Here is a 21,021-nt window from a genome sequence, read left to right on the forward strand (position 1 = left end):
GGCTTTTCATCCTCCAATTTCGGCAGGTGGACAAAAGAATAAAATGGTAGCAGGCACACTTCTCCTCCCACCAGTCTCTATTTATGTCCGAAGTCCTAGCTACACAGCTCTCACAGATTGGGTAACCCCACACTAGAGCATGATCGCTTTTAATCACATGATGGTAAGTGGGAGTCTTGTGTGTGCTAGGTGCACTGCAGATGTCTGAAGATACAGAGCTAAATCTAGCAAAATATGTGTAAACCTTTTCAGATTTACAATCCTAACCTTTCTTTTTCTACTACTGCCAGGGTCACATTAAAGGTTATATCTCGCACCAACACCAGAAGCTTGTGGTCAGCAAGCAGAACCCATTCCCCCCACTTTCAACTGTCTGTTGAATCTACTGTGACCTAGATGGAGAAGTGCTGCTCCAGAACATGGCTGTCTGCTTGAGTGGCTCTTCCCGCAAGGTGGAACTGGATTTAACCCTATCTGCTGGATTGCTGATAAGTGTTTCAAGAAACAGCTACAGTGCAGCATTGCCCTCTTGCTAAATGTTTGCTCAGAAATGTTACTCAAAGTTGTAGTTTGCACTTGTGTGTTTGTATATGGATATTACCAAACTGTTTTTATAAATACCAGTAAATGCTAAACGTTTAGGAATATGTATTCAAACTTTATGCAGGAGTCAGAAAATAAGACACCCCATTTTTATAAATGGATTCAGCTGATTGCTTGAAACGCTCAACTCTTTGTGAGAGCCTTTTGTAAGGCTTGCTTGCCTCATGCAAGTTGAGTGTCTCTTTTAAGACTTTCCCAGACATTTGGGATCTCTGTTCAGCACCTTTTATATCATTGGCTGCAATAATAGAATATTTTGAATTTACACAAAAATAAGAGTCTGCATGGATTGTTTCCTCTGTAGTCTGCAGTGGTAGAAATGGTTGCTCTTGGGTAGATTTGTAAAAAAATATTCTGATACATGGTAGAATAATTCTCCAGAACTATTCTCTCCTATGCTAAATAATGCAGGAGAATATTCTTTTACAAGTCTACTAATGGGTATTTTAAGTGTTTCTGCTATTTTTTTCTGTAGTGTTACAGAAATAAACATTAGTGCTAGTGTTACAGAAATAAACCATAATCATTTATATGGAAGAGAATACAAGGGTAGTTAAGAGGAACATTTTAATCACATTTGAATGTATGGCAAGATTTAATGCAACGATCAGAGGTAGCCTTCTGATGATACAATTATGGAGACATCCTAAAGGAGGGCAAGTGGAAGCAGGTCCCTCTTGAGGTGTTGTTGAACTCCCACCAGATGGGCATACGCTCCATGCTTATTAAACCCACATCACAGAGCCACAGAAATCAGGAGGGCAGTTACAGTTATAAGAATTTAGCCATGTAGAACTCGCATTGTATGTTGTTCTTTGCCTGTGCATTACACTAAATAGAGCTATTTTGCAGGAAGAGAAAGTGGCATTTCTAACACGTTTTTTAAAAAATCCACACACTTTTGTGAAAATGAGACCAAATAGAATGTGAATAAAGCACCATTAAGAGACAGTCAATGAGTGTTTCTGTTAACTAAGAACAGATTTATTTTAAACAGTTAAACATACATAATATTTACAGTAGTGACCTTGTACTTGAATACATGTAAATGCTGAACCTTGCAAACCTCCATATTCTTCTGTGATAGCATTCAATTACTTCATTGTTTGTTTGAACCACATCATGTATCTTGTAGTCTTGGTGAATACAAGCATTTTCCACTCACTTGCTTCTGTTGCCCATGGTTCTAAAACTCCAGTCAGAAACCAAGTGCCTTTATACTCAACAGCACTAAAGCTTCCTCCAGCCAGAACTCCCCCCGCTTCCTCGTGACTGTGTCCACAGAATTCCCTGGTTACCAGACTTCTATTAAGTGTTTGCTTGCATTCATCTTCATGAAGGTACCAAACCTGCAACCAGCTTAGTGAAGATGTTGATTGGTTTCCATCCATTTTCCATCCACTGAGAGTAGCCACAAGTTCTGAAATCAACACATGCTCTGCAAAATCTCTCTCTGGAACACATATAGGTAACTGGTTTTTGCTGCAGTTTATATGCACACTGAGTTCTAGCAATGCCAGATTGTTCTCGCCAGTTGTGCTATCGTAGCGGATGTGTTCATGTATCTGTTTCAGAAATACCACTTGTCTAGCTTCTTGCAACCTATTGTTTCCTGTTGAGGTAATGATGTGTTCATTGGTGGATACATTGGTTTTGCCCACCCACTTTGTTTAAACCATTATATAGAAATAATAATGTGGAGACAGCAACTTTTCAATAGGCCTTAAGTAACAAATATTAACTGAATATCAAGTCAATCTGTATGCTTTCTTGCTTGTTCAACACACATTTCAACTTCCAGGAAACTCTTTTGATGGGGAAAGGGAATCATTGATATGGAACTTGCAGGTATTTAAGTGTTGATATGTCCTTAGCACCTCATTTTTTATCTTTTGGGATCTGTTTTTCCTAAGTCAGAAGAAACAAACACTAAGGCAGCATGCCTGCACTCCTCCAAGACTCGCATATGGAAACAGCTTATGTTCTGATGGAGTGTGGGATGAGGACCAGAAATGTGAAAGTACAGAGCATGCAAATAAATTCATCCCTGCACCAGGCCTTGTCATTGTAACATGGCCTTCAAGCCAGCCATGTTAAAAAACTACTACATATGAGAGACACTTTCTTCATGAAAAGTACTTCCATCTAGGAAACAAGTTCCCCTAAGTATATAATCTTATAGGCATGTATTGGGTTGCATGTATTGAGTTGCATGTATTAGGGATGTGCACGAACTTGTTCGGAGGCCCTTTTATGGGTCTCCGAACAGGTTCGAACACTGGGGGTGGGTGGGTTTGAAGCCGGGGTGGGTGCCACTTTAAGGATGTGGGAGGGTGCACTTACCCCTCCCCTGCTTCCCCGCCAGCGGTGCTCGTTTTCCATAAAAGCCTTTGGGTCAGCAGTGTACCTCCCTGCCACTCCTTCCCCCCTCTTCAGCTGGAAGTATTGGGTGCATGTGCGCACGTCTGAAGTGCACACAAGATGTGCGCACATGCACGCAGTACTTTCGGCCACTTTTGACCGAAGAGGGGGAAGGGGTGGCAGGGAGGTACACTGCCACTCCAAAGACTTCTATGGAAAATGAGCGCTGATGGGGGGAAAGCGGGGGGAGGAGTATGTGCACTTTCCCTCACCCTTAAAGTGGCACCCGCCACCCCCACCTGGTTCCATGCACATCTTTAGCATGTATGTGTACTGAGACCCTGTAGCTTCAAAGTTACCATTGCTTAAATCTCCTTTTCCCTCTTATTCAAGCCAGAGTCTTGTGGAGTTGATTTGGCCTCTAGAACTAGCAAAGCTAGAAGCTCCTAGAAAAGTCTTCCAACTCTAAGATAAGTTGGTAAGGCAGGGGGCATGGGTCATAGTCATTAGCTTCGCTTGGATCCTATGTGAATGCAAAGGCATGGTGTGATGTTTTTATTTCTATCAATTTCCTGAAACAAAGTGGCTGCAATGTGCTCAAAACACTTTACGTGTGAATCCCATTGCAAAATGAAAAGGGAGTGAAACAAAAGCACCATATTACTTGTTTTGCCACTCAAAGAGGCATACACAGAAGACATAAGAGAACAGGACCTATCAGAGTTAACTGATATATTTTTTCCTGCTGAGACAGATAGAAGCTTTGGGTCTATTATATGACTTTCTCTTTGTCAGAAATTCTATCTATTAGATTTTGGAGTTTTCAAAATCCCAAATGAAGATATTTCTCTTTAATAGAAATATGAGATAAATCTGACTTGGCTACCTACCAATCACAGCACTGATGGGAGACAGCAGTGCACATTCAGCTGTAGTCAGTACAAAATTAGTTTTCAGCAGCACACCTCCACAGAGCATTTCCCCCTCTGGGTTTAAGAGCAGGACCTTGAAAGCAAATCAAACCACAGTCTTCATTGCTCTGATTTAATAACTTGTCAATCTCATAAGGTAGCTTCATGGAGTTACACTACACCACGCTGGCTCTTGTTATGATGAAACTGTGATCTCTAGTTTTAGGGAACCTTAAAAAAACACCCTTATTCATACCTGGGTCAAGGGTGATACTCAAATTAATATATCTGTCTGATGCAGTGGAGCTATGGGTTTGCCCCACTTGCAATGCTTAGAAAGCTGCTCCAACTACGGCACTGCAAATATTTGCTTGAACCACTACAGCCAACCCAGACTAGAATTGTACTCAGCATTTCTAATGCATCTCTTTCTGAATACCTGCCAAGGGAATCCTCTGTGGATCTTCTCAGTTGCATTCTGCTGCATTGGTAAGTGACCCTCAGATCTGCCACATGCACACTGATCTAACAAAAGATATTAACACACAATCTGTATTAAGATGAACACATTCATATAAAACTCCCCAAATGAAACCAGGTTCTTGGCCAATGAGAGCACTAAATTTCTTTCTGTTTTGCTACAGTTGCCTCACCATGTTCAGTGGTATTTGTAGCATCTTTGGAATTAGATATTCACTTCAGGCTTCTGGGTAGGAGCCTAGGGCTTTATAGGCAGCACAAGCACATTTAACAAGAGCAAGTTCATCTCTTTAGAACAATGTTCAGAACTTTGATTCCTCTGAAGGTTATTGTTGCTTGCGACCTTGAGAACTAAAGCATCTCATAACAGAGGATCAGGAGGACAGCACTGTTCTGCTGGCAAACCAATAACTATGACAAGACACTTTGGTCTCCATACCAAGGAAATGTCTCCATTGGTGTCGCTGTGATAGTGGGGCCTCTTTGCTGCCCAAAACAGTACAGTGCTGTCTGGTATAGGCATATCTAAGCAAGAAGGAGGAGATAGCCCCTTCATGCAGAATTCAACATAATCAACACATATAAATGCCATTCCCTGCTAACTTGGCAAAGAGGCACCTTTTAATGTGGTGATTCTCTTTTACTTAGCAGGGGGAGAGTAACTGGCCCTATCCACCCCCAGCACAGTACGTCCAGTGACTGTTGCTGGTGTCTATCTTATGCTTCTTTTTAGTTTGTGAGCCCTTTGGGGACAGGGATCCATCTTATTTGTTTATTATTTATCTGGGGAAACCGCCCTGAGCCATTTTTGGAAGGGCGGTATAGAAAATGAATGAATGAATGAATAAATAAAAATAAAATTCTTAAGATACTATCACACTAGTATTGCACCAGGAAACTCGGGACAGATGAAGGGGTGGAACTATATAGCTAGCTGCTGGCTCAGTCCTCACTGGTCAGCATTTTGTTTTATAAAACAAAAATGAGCTGCAGTCTGGGATACCAATGCTAGAATCACCAAAGGCATCCTCATCTATACGTTGCCCCTGAAAATATCCCTTTTGCTATCTTTTATGTAAGTGGATGACTGCTATTCACACCTACGTATGTGTGGGCAGATGAGAAGGTGTTGTACTTGGGGGTCTGGGGCAATGAACAGTGAGAGCAAAGCCTGCTATTCTGGTAGGAGCATTGCTCTTAATAGTAACATAGCTTCCACCAATAGGGAACCACAAGGTGAGGCGGTCTGAGGTGTAGAATGCTTTATACACAATTATAGACACGCTCATACGCCAAAGTACTCCTGCAAGATACATTGTCTTTCCGCACACACTGCACCCATTATAAGGACATATGGTTTGCTAGTAATATGGTATTTACAGTGCTTACACACAAATTGTAAGTGTGGTTCTTATAACAGTGCCAGGTAGGCTAATATGACACCTCATTTTATGGATGGAAAGGGAGGAGGCTGAAAAAGATAGAGGCTTGCCTAAGGGCAGTCAGAGTTAGCTTTGCGCAAGGGACTGTTTGCATCACAGCTCATTTTCTTAAACATTACACTACACCCCACTACTCCTCAGTCAGATCAAATCAATGTTGTGCTTCATCTTCCAAAAAAACACTTTGTCTTCCCATTTCTGCTTTTACATTTACCTTGTGGAATGCATAATTTATTGTCTTCTGCAAGTTTATAGCCTTGTGCGCAAGAGCAGCGATAGGACTTCAATTCTGGATAGCAGAAGTGTTGACAACCTTCATTCATTTCATGGCGACACTCATTTTTTGCTAAACAGAATAACACACACAGTTTTGTCAAGAAGACATGCATTACAAACAAAAGCAACAATAAACTGAAACTGTCTTGCACCAATTAATGTTTTCTCTCCCCACCCCCCATCCTCCTGTAATATGATGATTATTAATTTTTCCAACACCATAGTGTTTACCCTACTGCTAGTCCTTGTTTCTGGATAGTGTTTAGAACACTTCCATTAATTCCTAGTAATTTCTTCATGCAAAGACTGAAGGCTGGTTCAGATGTTACATGGAACCTTGGGTCAAGCCTAGCTCCATGCAGTGTCCCCAAGCTTAGGAGTGCGCACTCTCCCTTCCAATGGAGAGGGAGGTTAAAATAAGGTTAAAGTAAACCAAGACAGGTTGTGACTTCTGAATGGACGGATCTTGATTTATTCTAACCTACTTGAAACAAACAGTGATCTGCAACCAAGGTTTTGAGTGAGTTAGAATAAACCAAGATCAGCTGGTTCAGACATCATGACTGATCTTGTTTTATTTTAGCCTAAATTGACACTCCCATGGGCATGGGCGGGGATCTCCAAGGCTTGCGGATGTCATGCAGAGCCAACCAGGCTTTAACCATGGTTCCATTTCACCAGCCCTGAGACTGTGATCCCATGTATAAGACCCATATACACACAGTCCAATCTCACTTTTGGCAATGGAGGTCAAGTTGTAAGATCAACCAACAGTGGGACAGACCCAGATGAAATTGCAGAACTCAGTTGCTGGAGAGTAAGAAATAATTCTAGGCAGCAATGCATAGAAAAGTGAATCTTTATTCAAAAATGTTTCCTCGTACCAAAAGCACAGTTGTTTCCTTCATACCCATCTGTACAATTGCATGTATAGCTGCGAATGCTGTCCTTGCACACACCATTATGTAGGCAGGGGCTTGAGGAACACCGTTCACCCCCTGAAAAAGAAAAAATACTAGTAAGTACATTTAAAAGGTTATTTTCTGGTCTTCTCCCAGGGCCCTTCTACTAACCAGTAAACTATTCTCTGATTATTATTTTTATATTAGAAAAACATTCCTATTGATTTCAATTACTGATGTTTTCAAATTGTGCAAGTTCTCATTCAGATTGTGTCAATATTGGTGACTTTTAGCAACCACCACCATCCTAAGTGTTAATCTGAGGCAGAGAAGACATAAATGCCATCTCCCCTCCCTCCCGTCCACCCACCCAAACTGCTGTAATGGGAGGGGGAAAGAGCTCCTCAGGCCCCATCCTGGTACCCTCTGCCACCTAACAAGTTATTATGGATGTGAATCAGGTGGCAGGACTACTGGGAAAAGTAGGTTACTGTATTTCTAAGTCAGGGGCGTAACTACAATTAGGCAGGGGGAGGCCGTTGTCTTGGGGCCCCTGTGTTGGGGGGGGCCCTCAGAGGCTCTCCCCCACCCGATCTTCTCAACATCCCCCGCCGCCGGCGCCTTCCCCTCTGGCTGCTGCACACTCACCATCCAGCAGCTCTCTAAAGCCAAGGCTGCCTTCGGAGGGAGGGGGCCGTCCTCGCGGAGGGCCTCTCGCCAAGCCAGCCTCTCTAGGAAACCCCACTCCCTCGCCTTAACCCTCTGCTTGCCTCCTCCCTCCACCCTCGCCACGGGGAGGAGAGCTCCAGACAAGGACTTCGCCGCACTCATGCAGCCTTTGCGACCAACTTGGGGATGGCTTTTCTGCAGCACCGTTTCTCTCCCCAGCGGCAGCCAATGCAGAGCTGAGTTTCCCAGGCCTGTAGCCCGCCTCAAAATGTGGAGCGGGGATGGGGGTGGTTGGGGTTGCAGCAGGTTATAAAATGTTCAGCTATGAAGCATGGAAAATGGGCTGGGGAGGGAAGAGAATTTTTTGGTGTGGCACTGATAAATACAGGAAGCTGTATTTCGTGTGGAAGCTGAATCTTTCAGTGCTCAGCAACGCTCCTGCTGTTCTAAGAGGCCAATAGACGTGGACCGCATCTTGGGCAGGAAAGATCACCTCTACTCTTGGCCATGGCTACACTGGGTGACAGGGAGTTCCATAGGTTAGTTCTGTACTATGTAGGGAACCGTGTTTATTTTCTCTTTCCAACTGTGCGACTGTCAGCATATAGCCCTTTCTCCCCATTCCCCACTACTGCAACAGATCACTGCTTTACATAAGAGAGCAAGGAAGCAGCAAGAGAGCAGGCTAACAGTATTTTCCAACTGACTGCACTGAGGAGGGGGCAATTTTTGACAGTCTCCCCTTTCCCCCTGAGCACCACCCAGAAGTATGTCCCCAAGGGCTACCGGAGGAAGGAAGGGGTTATCAAAAGTTTGCCCTCCCCTGTGCACCGATCCAGTAAGTTGGGAAGTGCTATTAGCCTGCTCTCTCTCTCTCACTGCATTGGTGCTTCCTGGCTTTCTCACATCAGCCACTGTTCTCTTCAGAGCAGCACCACATTTTATCAGCGGTCCAGTACATAACAAACACACAGGAGTGCCTGGGGCATTTTCAATACCAAACAAATGTACTGTTGCAGAAGCTCTCATTCACTCTATATGTCCACAGAGACATATTACCACAATGCCCTGTCTGTGGGACTACCTTCAAAGAGTGTTTGGAAACTAGGGATGCACAAACCGGTTCAATGCTCTCCCCCACCCCCTGCCAGCGCCTACCCGATCTTCCTTTTGAAGTCATTAAAAAAAATTTCTCGGTGGGGGGGGGGATTTAAGAATCTTGTCTCAGGGCCCACTCCAACCTAGTTATGCCCCTGTTCTAAGTACCCCTGACCATCACAGTAGCAGAATGCCAAGGTGCCTAAGGAGTCTAATTTGGCATTGAATGAAACAAGCTATTTTCTGAGTTTGGAGGGAAATAGCTTGAGGTTCCAAACTAACTGGTTCGGGTGTGTGTGTGTGTCGGTAGGTGGGTGTGTATGTGATCTCGTCATTAATTTCAATTACATCTTTTTCATAAGCATTTGCATAACTTGGTTTACATTTGTGGGCTAAGTTCTGCTTATAAAACTCTGCCAGTTTCCTAGTCAAATGGATGCTTAAAGTCAGGATTTGGCCTTGAATAGCTTAGATTTTTAGTGTTCTATCTGGCTAAACGTTCTTATCTCCTTTACCCAGCCTGGCTAGGCTTATCAGGACCAGCCTCAGAGCACGGACAGGAAGGAGATTAAGCATCACCCTGTGCCTCCTCTGTCCCAGGTGCTTGTTCTTTGTGTCTGCCCCTCTCCGGGGGCCCCTGACACTTTCCACCAGCCCCTTTCTCATCCCTGGCCGGCTCCTTATATGCCTCCTCACAGGCGATGCATTCCCTGCCCCCAATTATGGGGGCCAACGCCCCTCTTTATTACCTGTAATTGATTACCCCTTACAGCTGTTGCCCAAGCCTCTCCCCCTTCTCCTTCCTCCTGCTCAGACCCCCTCCCTTTGGGAGGCATGCTGCTGATGTTATCCTCACACGCCTCCTCTTCAGTCTTATCAGGGCTCAGCTCCTCCTCCTCCACTGGAGCAGAGTCCCTGCCTGTTGGCAGACTTTTCTCCGTCTCTCCTTGGCTGCCACCCATCCCTGTTGCCTTGGGCCCTCTCACCACTCTGTCCTTGAACAACACCCAATGGAGGTAATTGGCATCATGTCGCGCAACTGCATTTGCACAAACTTTAAGTCTGAGCCTAACTGCCCTGTTCCACAGCAGCACAGGCAGGGTTTTAGGAACATAGGAAGTTGCTTTATACTGAGTCCATCTAGCTCAGTATTGTCTACACAGACTGGCAGTGGCTTCCCCAAAGTTGCAGGCAGGAGTCTCTCTCAGTCCTATCTTGGAGATGCCAGGGAGAGAACTTGGAACCTTCTGCATGCACGCATGCAGGTGCTCTTCCCAGAGTGACCCCATCCCCTAAGGGGAATATTTTACAGTGCTCACACATGTAGTCTCCCATTGAAATGCAAATCAGGGCAGACCCTGCTTAGCAAAGGGGACAATTAATGCTTACTACCACAAGACCCCCCACACACTAGCGCAGGTAGTGCTCAACCACTTGTGTTTCACTGTGCCATATGTGGGCCTATAGTTTTTAAAATAATGCAAATATCAGAAGAAAATTCTGGAAAAGCCCATTTAAAACCTACTTACCAAAATAGTTATTCCAAAACTCATTCTGGAAAAAAAATATTGTAATTGTTTTAAGATTAAAGTTGTTTGTTTGTTTTTAAGTTAGCAAATATTACTCAAACTGGCTGACATCCTGAATAAGGAAGTGGGAGGGTGCTCTTAAGGCTCCCCCACTTACTCATTGCATGCTGGCATGCTTACGGGCGGAGGAGAGCAATTTTAGCTGATTTCCCCTACCTCTGAAAGTGCTTTGTGCTTTCCAAAAATGTGTCCCAGAGGGTCAAGCAGCCCTCAGAGATATATTTTTGGAGGGCACAAAGCACTTCTGGAGGCAGAGAAGATCAGCAAAAATCTCTCCTTGTGCTGAGCCAGCATGAAGTCTCTAGCTGTGTTAGGAGCAGCCTCCCACTGCATCCTCGAATCTTTACGATGTCAGCCAGTGACCACAGAGGACTTCCGCTGAAATATAAGCAGCTGCACCACTTTGCAATTCAGTTTTTGTAGTACTCAAACATTTGACACACCAGCAGGCCATTCACTCTTCCCCACCCTGCAATGGCAGTTCAAATATTCTGACATTTTCCCATAATAAAATCCCATTGCATTGCCTTTTGTGGGAATTTGGGGGATGCCTTGAAAAAGCTTGCATGAGTTGCTACTATTGCCATTTCCCCCTGAATTCAGCTCTGCTCCTCCATTCTTTAGAAACTGATCTATGAGGAGGAGGCAGGCACTGAATGGAAAACCAACAGATCCCAACGATTCTTAAACAAATGTAACAGGGGCGTAACTATAATAGGGCAAGGGGAGACAGTTGTCTGGGGGCCCACTGAGGCAAGTCACATGACTGGCTCCCACAGCCACGCACCCGCCTGGGCTTCCTTCAGTTGTATTCATCCTCCAAAATTGATGTGAGTGTTAAGACCTGGAGCTACCAGAACAGCATGTCTTCCTCTAGTACCATTAAATGACTTGCATTGTCCACAATTTACAAAACCTTTTTAAAAAATAATTTAGGATAATGTTCTATTGTGGCACATAGGTTATATAATATCAATATTATATGATAATATAATAATATAATTATTATATATATTATATATTATATAATAATATTTTTTATATAAGAATATAAATATACGAATTTTACTATGCTTTTCGTTACCACTATTCAGCCTCATTTAAGATTTCTTTACTTCATGAGCTGAGCTTCAGTGAGGTGGGAGGGGGGCATTTTAAAATCTTGTCTCTGGGCTCATTACAACCTTGCTACGCCTCTGAAATATAATATACCATTATAATGGGAACAAATAATATTGTACCGATACAGTAACTCCTGTAAATAACTAGGACAAACTTATCCACTTGTTACTAGGTTTACACGTACTATAAAGTCCACACATACTATAAAATCCACTATAGCAACCTCCATTTCAAGTTAAGATCTTCCAAGTGGAAAAAACGTAGAATATGGTGGAATGAATCTTTCTGAAGACTGAGGCAACTTGTTGTGAATCTATTCAATATTCTCCACAATTCCAAACAAGATGTGGAAAACAATTTATCTTTGTCAAAAAGCCTATTGCAATGGTTACAAAGTGATTTCAAAAAGCTCCTTCTGACTGATAGCTGAATTCATGTTGGTGCTTTCTAGGGAAATAAGAGATTACATAATAGTTAACCATGATTGGCCAGTCTTGTGTGCTCTTGATCCTGGTTAGCAATCCCATTTAAATGCTGGTTAACCACAGCAATTTAACTGGGATTGCTCAGAAATTCTAGGTTCTCACAACATACTCTGTAGGAGCACATAGGGCTGGCCCATCACAATTAACTCTTTAACTGTCAAATTAACTCTGTAACTGTTAAATTCTTGTCCCCATTGCTGTTACATCTGTTTGCAATGTGTGAGTAACATCTCCAGAGTGCAAAATGTAGTTTATCTCATGCAGGAGTAATTTATCCAGAAATCCTAACTTATCCAGAAATCCTAACATCTTAGGCATTTATTGCTGGTTCAGCAAGGCCCATAAAGTGATTTAAATACAACCACGGTGGCTTGACCGCTATGCAGATTAAACTGCCCATAAGGAAAAACCTGACAAGGCTACATACGGTTTTTTCAGTGTCTTCCAAGGCTTCTCTTGCCTCTTCATAGGTACACCTTTCTTCAAGGCATTCTCTTTCCAAATTACCCTGGAGGATCTCCTCAACAATCATGTAAGAGGCACGCTTTGATCTTGCAATAAATTTATTTGCATCATTGGCTGATAGAAACACTGAAAAGCAGGATGAAAGGAGAACAAGCAAAAAATTAGATTTCTTTCAAAAAACCATACTGGGCATGATCCATCCACATGGAGTGCAAACAGTCATGTGACTGCATCAGCACAGAACTTGATGGAGCCCTGCTCTCCACTTCTTGCTTTTTCTGTACTCCCAGCTTGAAGCCAGGGGGGCGGGCATATGACCTGCACTCAGAGGTAACCCAAGATATTGTGGTGACCCGAGGGGAGGCACCCAAAGCTGCTTTGCCCCATGCCCCTAGAAGGGCAGCCAGCCCCCTTTCAAAACTGGCCCCTGCAAGGGTGCCAGCTGTGTGCTCTTCTCTCCTTGCACTTCTTGAAAGCTTTCTAAGGAGTATGAGGAGAGGAGGGCAGGCAATCTGTAGGAACCAGCGGTCCTGGTAGCTCCCGGTACAATAGTACAGTAGTGCAGGGAGAAGAGGCAAGGCAGAGGACCATCTCAAAGCAGCTCTTTGCCAAGCAGTGGCTGTGATGAAGAGCTACTCCAAGGCTAACAGGCAGCAGAGGTCACATGATGTGGTAGATATGGGGATATTGCCATCCCACTGGCACCCCAATAATTTACTGCTTGAGATGACTGCCTCAACTTGTCTCCAGAAAGGGCTGCCCCTGCTTGCACTGGAGTTGAGGAACGCTTGGATGGGGACACAGGAAGGGGCCATTCTTCCATTTCTGGCAGTGGCCCATTGTACAGCACGACAAGTCGAGGATGGTTCCAAGGCAAACCAAGGGTTAGTGAGTACTCCTCCAGAAACATTTCCTGCTTCTCTTTTTGCTTCCCCATCCATCAGACTGGAACTTTACAGCAAAGTGTCAGACTACGTAGTCATAGTATATTATGGTCCTTCTATTGCTCAAATTAATTATTTTAGAAGGCTTCTGCTGTTTATAGAAGCCCCGCTCACTCACTCTACCTCCAAACAAGCTGCAGAAGCCAATGTGGCCAGGCAGGTAGTACACTCAGTAATTACCTTTATTCTAGAGTTGCTCCTGGTTCAAGTGAACCAAGGTAGGAATGGAGTAGGGACAAGGAATCTTTTGAATGCTGTGCCTATTTCCCAACGCCTGCAGGCAGACATGCCCACGTGAAGATGGATCATGAATATGTGCAGAGGAGTTGTGTTTTTTTTAAGGAATTAGGCAATATAGAAAACCTTCTCTTAGATTTATATGTTTGTGAAAGAGAAAGCAGGGTGGGGGAGAAAGAGATGATTAAGGACCAGTTCAGATGTCATATGAAACCAGGAACAAACTGTGATTTGATGTGACACTCCAACCTTTGGGTTCATGTACTCCTCCCTCTTTTTCACATCCAAGCGAAGGGAGAATTATACTTCCAATTGTGGTTTCAAATATGTCAGGCTCCCCTCAAATATCCAAAGTTGGCAAATCTTGACTCATTCTAGCCAGGTTTAAGCACAAGTCAGGATTTGAAACTGGGATTGAATGGGATGAACTGAAACCAGGAATTTGACAATAATGACCCTGGATGATGATGTAGTATTGTGAGTCATATGATAAAACAAAATGGCCACCAGACTGAAGTAATTGCGCATTAGAACTCTGGTCCAGAGCCCGCAGTTATAGTAAGATTACAGTTTCCTTCTTGAAAATGAAAGAAAAAACAGAAATTAAAATGAACTACTGAAAACAAACCCAAACAAAAATCAAATAAAAGCACAAAAATGCATATTGTGCAGGGGGAAATTGCAGCCAGTTATGGCTTCCTGGTGAGTACTGGTGAGTTCCTGGAACTCACTTCCTGGTGAGTTAATCAGTTATGGCTTCCTGGTGACTTCACATTTGACTGGGGTCTGCCTGGTTCATAGTTCAGGTCTCTTAGATACTACACAATGATACAGTGAATTTAGAAAGCACTTTACAGTAGTCCTGTTGAAGATTAGTGTGGTGCTATCTGTATAAGCAGTAAGGCCAGTAGGTGGCACTGTGCAAGAAGCCTAGTTGTAGGATGGGAGAAATAAAAGTTAGTGGACTAGGATGGATAATACAGTCTGACTGTTCCCACTCCAGGATGACTAGGGATGTAAGAGCACACCATGGCTTCACACATCCTACATCCCTCCCATTGTACTGTTGCGTGATTGTGCAAGAGAATTGTCCACATGCAGTTTTAATAAGCACTATTTAGCTACCCACAAACTTAGCTCGTGGTCCCTGGTGTGCTGCTGGGGGCAGGTGGGCAGGGCATGCACAATCATGCCACATCATGGAAATGAGTATCATCCAAAAATGTCCAGCACCACTTTTACCTGAACATGGTATCCAGATACTCGGCAGTCAGGACAGCATGTTGGACCAATATGTCCCAACCTTCTAACTTGTTCCTCATCAGTGCCAGCACCCTCCATGGGGGCGGGGGCAGAAAGTGATCACAAAAACAACATATATAATGTCTTTACCTCTAGCATTAGGCCTGGGTCAAGACACCCTCCAGCACTTGAGGCACAGAGGGGAAATAACTTGCCTAGGGAGCAAGAGACTGCTGGTTCAAATCCCTGCTGGTATGTTTCCTAGACTATGGGAAACACCTATATCGGGCAGCAGCGATACAGGAAGATGCTGAAAGGCATCATCCCATACTGTGCGGGAGATGGCAATGGTAAACCCCTCCAATATTCTACCAAAGAAAACCACAGGGCTCTGTGGTCACCAGGACTCCACACCAACTCGACGGTGCAACCTTACCCCTTTACCATCACCCCAGCCCTGTTGAGTGCCCTGCTCACCATTCCACCCATCCTCCCCACCTAACCCACTTGAGTTTTTCACCTGCCACTAAGCATGCTGCACATCAATTTCCCCCCAGCTCCATTCATGCCCACTGCCTAGTGATAGTGGCGGTGGCATCCACTGCTGCTTTTGCTCAGCAGGAAATGTCAGAAATGTTCTGCTGCTCGAAAGCCTTCCCTCTAAGGTACGGCAAGAGGGAGGAGCAACAGTAATATCACTGTTGCCAGATATAGGGGATGGGCAGGACAGCTGGCAACAATGAGAGGAAAGCAGAGTGCTGCCCCCTGCTAATGTGCTGCTTTAGGTGGCCACCTTGCCACACCTAATTAGTGGATTGGCACTGGGAAGGAATATCCAGATAAGGGGTGGGGAACTAGTCTTTGGAGGAAATAGGTTAGGGATGTGCAAATCAATTTGGATTTATTCTACTCGAATCTGGGTGATACGAGTGATCCAAATTCTAATCAAATCACCTCTAAAAGGGATATATATATATATATATATATATATATATATATATATATATACACACACACACACACACACACACACATAAAACCACACACAGATGAGGGGAGTGCCTCATCTGCCTTCTCCTCTGCCTTCTCCCCTGCCTCACCTTGCAGCAGTTTGAAGAAGTACTTTTCTCCCCAGCAAGAAGTACTTTTCTCCCCAGCAAAACCTGGCTGGGATAACAGTGTCTGCAGCAATAGATCACGAGGAAGTAAGCTAGTTACATTGTTTTTCGCATCTAACCCCAGATTCTCTCCAAGTAGGAAAACATTGCATACAAAGCACGTAAAGATAACTTACATGTAAACACACAGTGAAACATGGCTGTGACAGTACAGCTAAGCTGGCATGAAGAACACATGTAGAATGTGTGCAAAGGGGAAAGTATTATCTGAACTATATGGAGTTTCTTAGTCAATAGTGCAGTTCTATGCACACAAGTCCACTGTGTTCATTTAAAAGTAAACATGCATAAGATTGCAGCCTTACCTTTCTTTTTTAAAAAAAGAATGAGACCTATACTTCTACTTACATTTTAAAAGCAAGGACATTGTGCATGTATTATTTTTAAACACGCGATAATGCAAGCACTGTTTTCTGCATATCGTGCAACTGCCACATTTCCCAACTAACTTTACTTTGATGCAGGAGGAACTCTTATTTAAAATGTGCTCCCTTTGCTAATAAGACTTGTGACAGTAGTAATTATTTATGGGTGATGCCTACATTGATTAATGCATAGTCCCCCCTTTCTTCTTATGTATTCTTCTTTACTCTTGGGCATTAAGAATTAATAAGCTAGATCTATGTAATCGCTAATCACAAAATTCTGCCTTTGTGGCACAGACAACCTATATACTCAACTAAACATCAGCTAAATATCTCAGTAAATATCTCAATACATTTGTTTTTTACTTGGAAGGTACAGATTAAATGACAAGTAACTAATGCCATCATATTCCTATTTTTGTTTTCTGGAAAACTATCATAACATCAAATGACTATTATAATGGACAAAGCACCATACCTGTCAGTTCTGCCTGATGAAAAATGAAGACAAGCCAGACAAGCCATCTTGTCCAATTGTGAGTTCCCATTTTTGTTCCTCTGAAACTGTTGGCTTATTTTGCCTGAATAGCAGTTGCTCTTTGGTAAAGACTAAAGCAAAGTTTAAAGTTCAAGAATCCATAAGAAAACAGAAGGGCAATGACAGGGATTAGTGTCAACAACTGGATACTTAAAAAAAAAAATCCACACCACAGATTGGTTCATTGTTCAGTGGTGATGTTGGGGAGGTTTTCATGGCAAACCACTGCTTATGTTTACAGGGCTCGGGTGGCAGAAATAATTTATCTTCTGTTTTGGAAAGAGTATCTGATCCTTGTTATACATATTGTATGGCATCACTAGACAGCAAAGATGGACCTAATACAGAAGAGCTCTTCAAAAATTGGAGGATGTGATTGAACCGTACAGTGAATACACCGGGCTGAAGATAACTCAATGTTTTAAATCAAATATTTATATCCTGTACCTTCCACCCATACTTGGCCCTCTGAGTCCTCTTAGAGGCAACATAATAAAACAGTCATCATCAACAATGCAACAGCAGCAGCACAAGAACTAAACAGCATCAAAAGCAATAAGCAATGCCATAAAGATACACATTGAAAAAGGGTTTTCAATTGTTTTAACCTGCCATCTGAATAATTCTCTTCTGCTCTCACACTCTTTCCACCAAAATCTACACAAAATATTGTGTGTGCTATTGTTGCACAAAGAGGACACTGACATAGTGTACAATCATGTAGCTTTTTAAAAAAAGAGGAATGTAACCTTAAGTAGGGGTTATAGGTTCTTTCTAAGGGGGGGGGCAGTACCTTGCCATTTATTTTATTTTTATTTTTATTTAGAAAGGTTTTGTAATTTCCTGGGTTGCTATTTGTAGTAACCAGTCTCCCCTCCCTCTAAAGCATTAACTGGAAGTGAACCTTTGTCTTGACTGGCAGGCTGGTGACCTCCAGAGATCATCCAATCAGTCCACCAGGGATGGGGGTGGGACCTAGAAAGCTGTTGCTGGGAATTCTGGGAACAATAAAGGATGTTTTATGCTGGAGGAGGAGAACATGTGGCAATGGAGTTTGCTGCAACAAGATGACTGCAGCTCTTGGAAGGTAGAACTGGAGCGGCTTGGTTTTCATCAGGAGTTTGGTGAGTTCAAGGATAGGAAGCCTGGGCTTTGGCTTCAGGAAGATTAATTTAGGGAAAGGTTTTGGTCAAACTTTGTGTTAGAAACTTATATTTCTTTGTGTGTGTGCTTTGTAGTTAGTTAGTTGTTTATTTACGATCTTAGATCAAACATGTGTGCTTTGTATATCCCTGATACGGTTTGATTATTGTTTACCTGCAACATAATTAAAATAAGAAACACTAGCCTATGCATTGCAAAAGACTCTGTAAACATCTAAGCATGCCTACATGCAACCTAAAACTGAAGCCCAAGACAACCTATTCTTGTAACCTACTAAATATTTTTGAGTGTATCTAAAGCTAAAAGCCTCCTTTTTTGTTCTTTTCTTTTTACAAGCCTCTCGGAGTTGGTTTTTAGCTCAGGAAAAAGGGAGGCAAAAATGGGATCTATCTGGTGCAAAAGCATCCTCAGATGTTCAGCAGCTATTAGTTTTTCTTATCCCATGTGGGATAAGAATACATGTGGCGGGTTTTTTTGTACTTGTCCAATAGAAAAATTAAGAGAGTTTCCCCTGTGATATTCTATGCCAAATCTCAAGGTAGTTCAGGCTCTGTCAATAAGGGGGTGGCGGCGGCAGTATTTTAAATCTACTGGAAATACAGAATAGTTTTATTAGAAGCCCACTCAGGCAGCTCAGCGGGATGACTGGTATATTTACCAGTTAAGATATTGTATTAGGAAAAGAGAGAAATAGAGATTAAAAATTAAAATGAGGGGAACAGTAATGAATGAGAAACAAGAAATAAACGCTCATTTATAGGCACTTAGATCCCTTGTTTTATTACAAACATGGATAATTAGTTGTTGTTGGTTAAAGAATAACCAATTAAATAACCAAAAAATAACCATTAAATAACCATGTCATATATGTTTGTCTTTGTAGAACTAATAAAATAATGTGGTAGTTTAACTTTGCCTGAAATTGTTCTTCCTCAGAATCAGGTCAAGTGGCGTACCAAGGTTAGGGATGTGCATGGAACTGGCGGGGGGTGGTTTCAAGGTGGGGGGCATACCTTTAAGGGCAGGGGTTCAATTTTAAAAGTCCCCATCGGGGCAGCAGCATACCTTCCTGCCGCCCCGCTGTCCGCCTAAGTTGGTAGTTAATGGAAGTACCCAGTGCGCATGCCATGCTGTGCACATGCACGTGCACATCACACTTGCTCGCTCATGCTCCCACCTGACGAGTGTGTGAGTGAGCGTGGCATGTGCACAAGCAAGTGCAACATGCGCACGCACAGGCCCAGCGTGCATATATGTGCTGGGTACTTCCATTAACCTCTGGGCAAGGAGGTTAACACCAAGGCAGCAGGGAGGTACGCTGCCACCCTGACGGGGACTTTTAAAATTGAGTGCCAGTGGGGGAAATGTGGTGGGAGGGGTAAGGGAACCCTCCCCCACCCTAAAAGGTATGCCACCCACCTTCGAACTGGGAGGACTGCCAGCTGATCAAACCGGTTCAGACTGAGGCCCACAAAGGACCTCTGAACTGGTTCTTGTGCACATCCCTAACCAAGGTCTGAATGAGACAGTGTGCAAGATATTTATAGGTTATTTTTGTGGGGGCCCCAGAGGGGCAAATCTTCAAACCACCCTCCCACTCCATGCTCCAGGGACAACAGGCAGCAAACATTTGCCTGGGAGTTCCAGGCATCTATGTGTCTTTGCTACAAAAGAACACATACAAACATATAGACTCATTTCCTCTCCTGGAAGGCTTCACAAAGGTGGGCCACAGCTCAGGGTAAGAGCATGTGCCCTACACACAGAGGGTAGTGGATTCTGTGCCCAGCAGCATCTCCGGGTAGACCAAAGACAGACCCCTTCCTTTTGAAGCTGGAGAACTACTGTCAGTCGGTGTCAACAATACAGACATAGAGAAATGACCAATGATCTAACAGAAAATATGGCAGCTTGCTATGTGAACAATGGGTGGAAGTTTCAATACCACAGATCCAGCCATATAGGATGGACTATGGGGGTGAGGGAGGCTGACAGGGAAGGAATTCTAGAGAACACACCAACAATGCTCACTGCCATCAGTAACAAATATTCATGCAGCATTCATTGCAGCAACAATATTCCTCGATTCAAGGCAGACAGGGAAAAGTCCACCCTAGCCTGCCACAATTCCCAAACTCTATTAGTGAATATAAGCAGATCCTTAGATACAAGGAGTTCTAATCACATGTTTTCATCACAGCATGTCCAGTATTTGTACAGTGTATGCCAGTAGTTCAATGCAGGTAAAACAATATACTTCCAGTCTGTTCCCTGCACTTGAGGGCATCTGTATGCACGTTCCCTTTGAAAAATGAATGCAGTCAGCCACTGAAGCAACAATGCACACAAATAACTTCCACGAAAGCTGAAAACAACTGCATGCATATCACACACACACACACACACACACACACACACACACACACACACACACCCTCCAAATATCACTGTTTTTGTTATGGCTTGTCTGAGTGTCTATCACAAACACTGGTAGAGCATCTGCTTTGCATGAAGAAGGTCCCAAGTGCACTCCCTGCCTGTTCTTGGAATGACTCCTGGCTGAAACCTTGGAAAGCTGCTGCCAGTGAGTCCAAGTAGCCAATGTGTCTTTCCACTCTGAGTGGCTCATGGAGCACTGCAGACTGCTCGCTCACTCACTCACCCAGCCAATTGCACCTGCAAGTTTGCATAGAGAAGTTACTGAACAATTGGGGCTCTATCTATCTATCTATCTATCTATCTATCTATCTATCTATCTATCTATCTACAGTTCTAGCCCACCCTATACCCAACGGTCTCAGAGCGGGTTACAATAAAACTAATATTAAGCATAATTAAAATTCAGCATCATAAAATCAAAAATATAGTAAAATATACAGTGCTTGAGAGGGGAAGAACAACTACGTCTCTAGTCAAAGGCCAGGGTAATAGCACTAGCAATAGCAATAGC

At 43.3% G+C, this 21,021-nt stretch overlaps 2 protein-coding genes across 16 annotated transcripts in view; one reads left to right on the plus strand and one right to left on the minus strand.

The window, feature by feature from the left end:
• PCID2 (PCI domain containing 2) overlaps positions 1–1,767 on the plus strand; it is a 28,968-nt gene extending 27,201 nt beyond the window's left edge. For all 14 annotated transcript variants that reach the window (XM_053307168.1, XM_053307173.1, XM_053307165.1 and 11 more), the window contains one exon: positions 291–1,767. In XM_053307168.1, coding sequence (XP_053163143.1) covers positions 291–380 — 90 coding nt within the window. In that variant the 3' untranslated portion in view covers positions 381–1,767. The remainder of the gene's footprint in view (positions 1–290) is intronic.
• On the minus strand, positions 1,560–16,928 carry PROZ (protein Z, vitamin K dependent plasma glycoprotein). Of its 2 annotated transcripts, none has more exons than XM_053307163.1 (8): positions 16,848–16,928; positions 12,366–12,529; positions 10,272–10,296; positions 6,958–7,071; positions 6,012–6,143; positions 4,315–4,400; positions 3,855–3,969; positions 1,560–2,023 (listed from the first exon to the last, which is right to left on the minus strand). In XM_053307163.1, the coding sequence occupies exons 1-8, from the start codon at positions 16,915–16,917 to the stop codon at positions 1,698–1,700; spliced, it is 1,032 nt and encodes a 343-aa protein (XP_053163138.1). In that variant the 5' UTR covers positions 16,918–16,928; the 3' UTR covers positions 1,560–1,697. The 2 variants fall into 2 exon arrangements, with proteins under 2 accessions (XP_053163138.1, XP_053163137.1); XM_053307162.1 differs by having other exon boundaries at positions 1,560–2,215.
• Positions 16,929–21,021: the final 4,093 nt, after the last annotated feature.

Source organism: Hemicordylus capensis, chromosome 3 (assembly GCF_027244095.1).
Source record: "Hemicordylus capensis ecotype Gifberg chromosome 3, rHemCap1.1.pri, whole genome shotgun sequence".
NCBI classification, from domain to species: Eukaryota; Metazoa; Chordata; class Lepidosauria; order Squamata; family Cordylidae; genus Hemicordylus; species Hemicordylus capensis.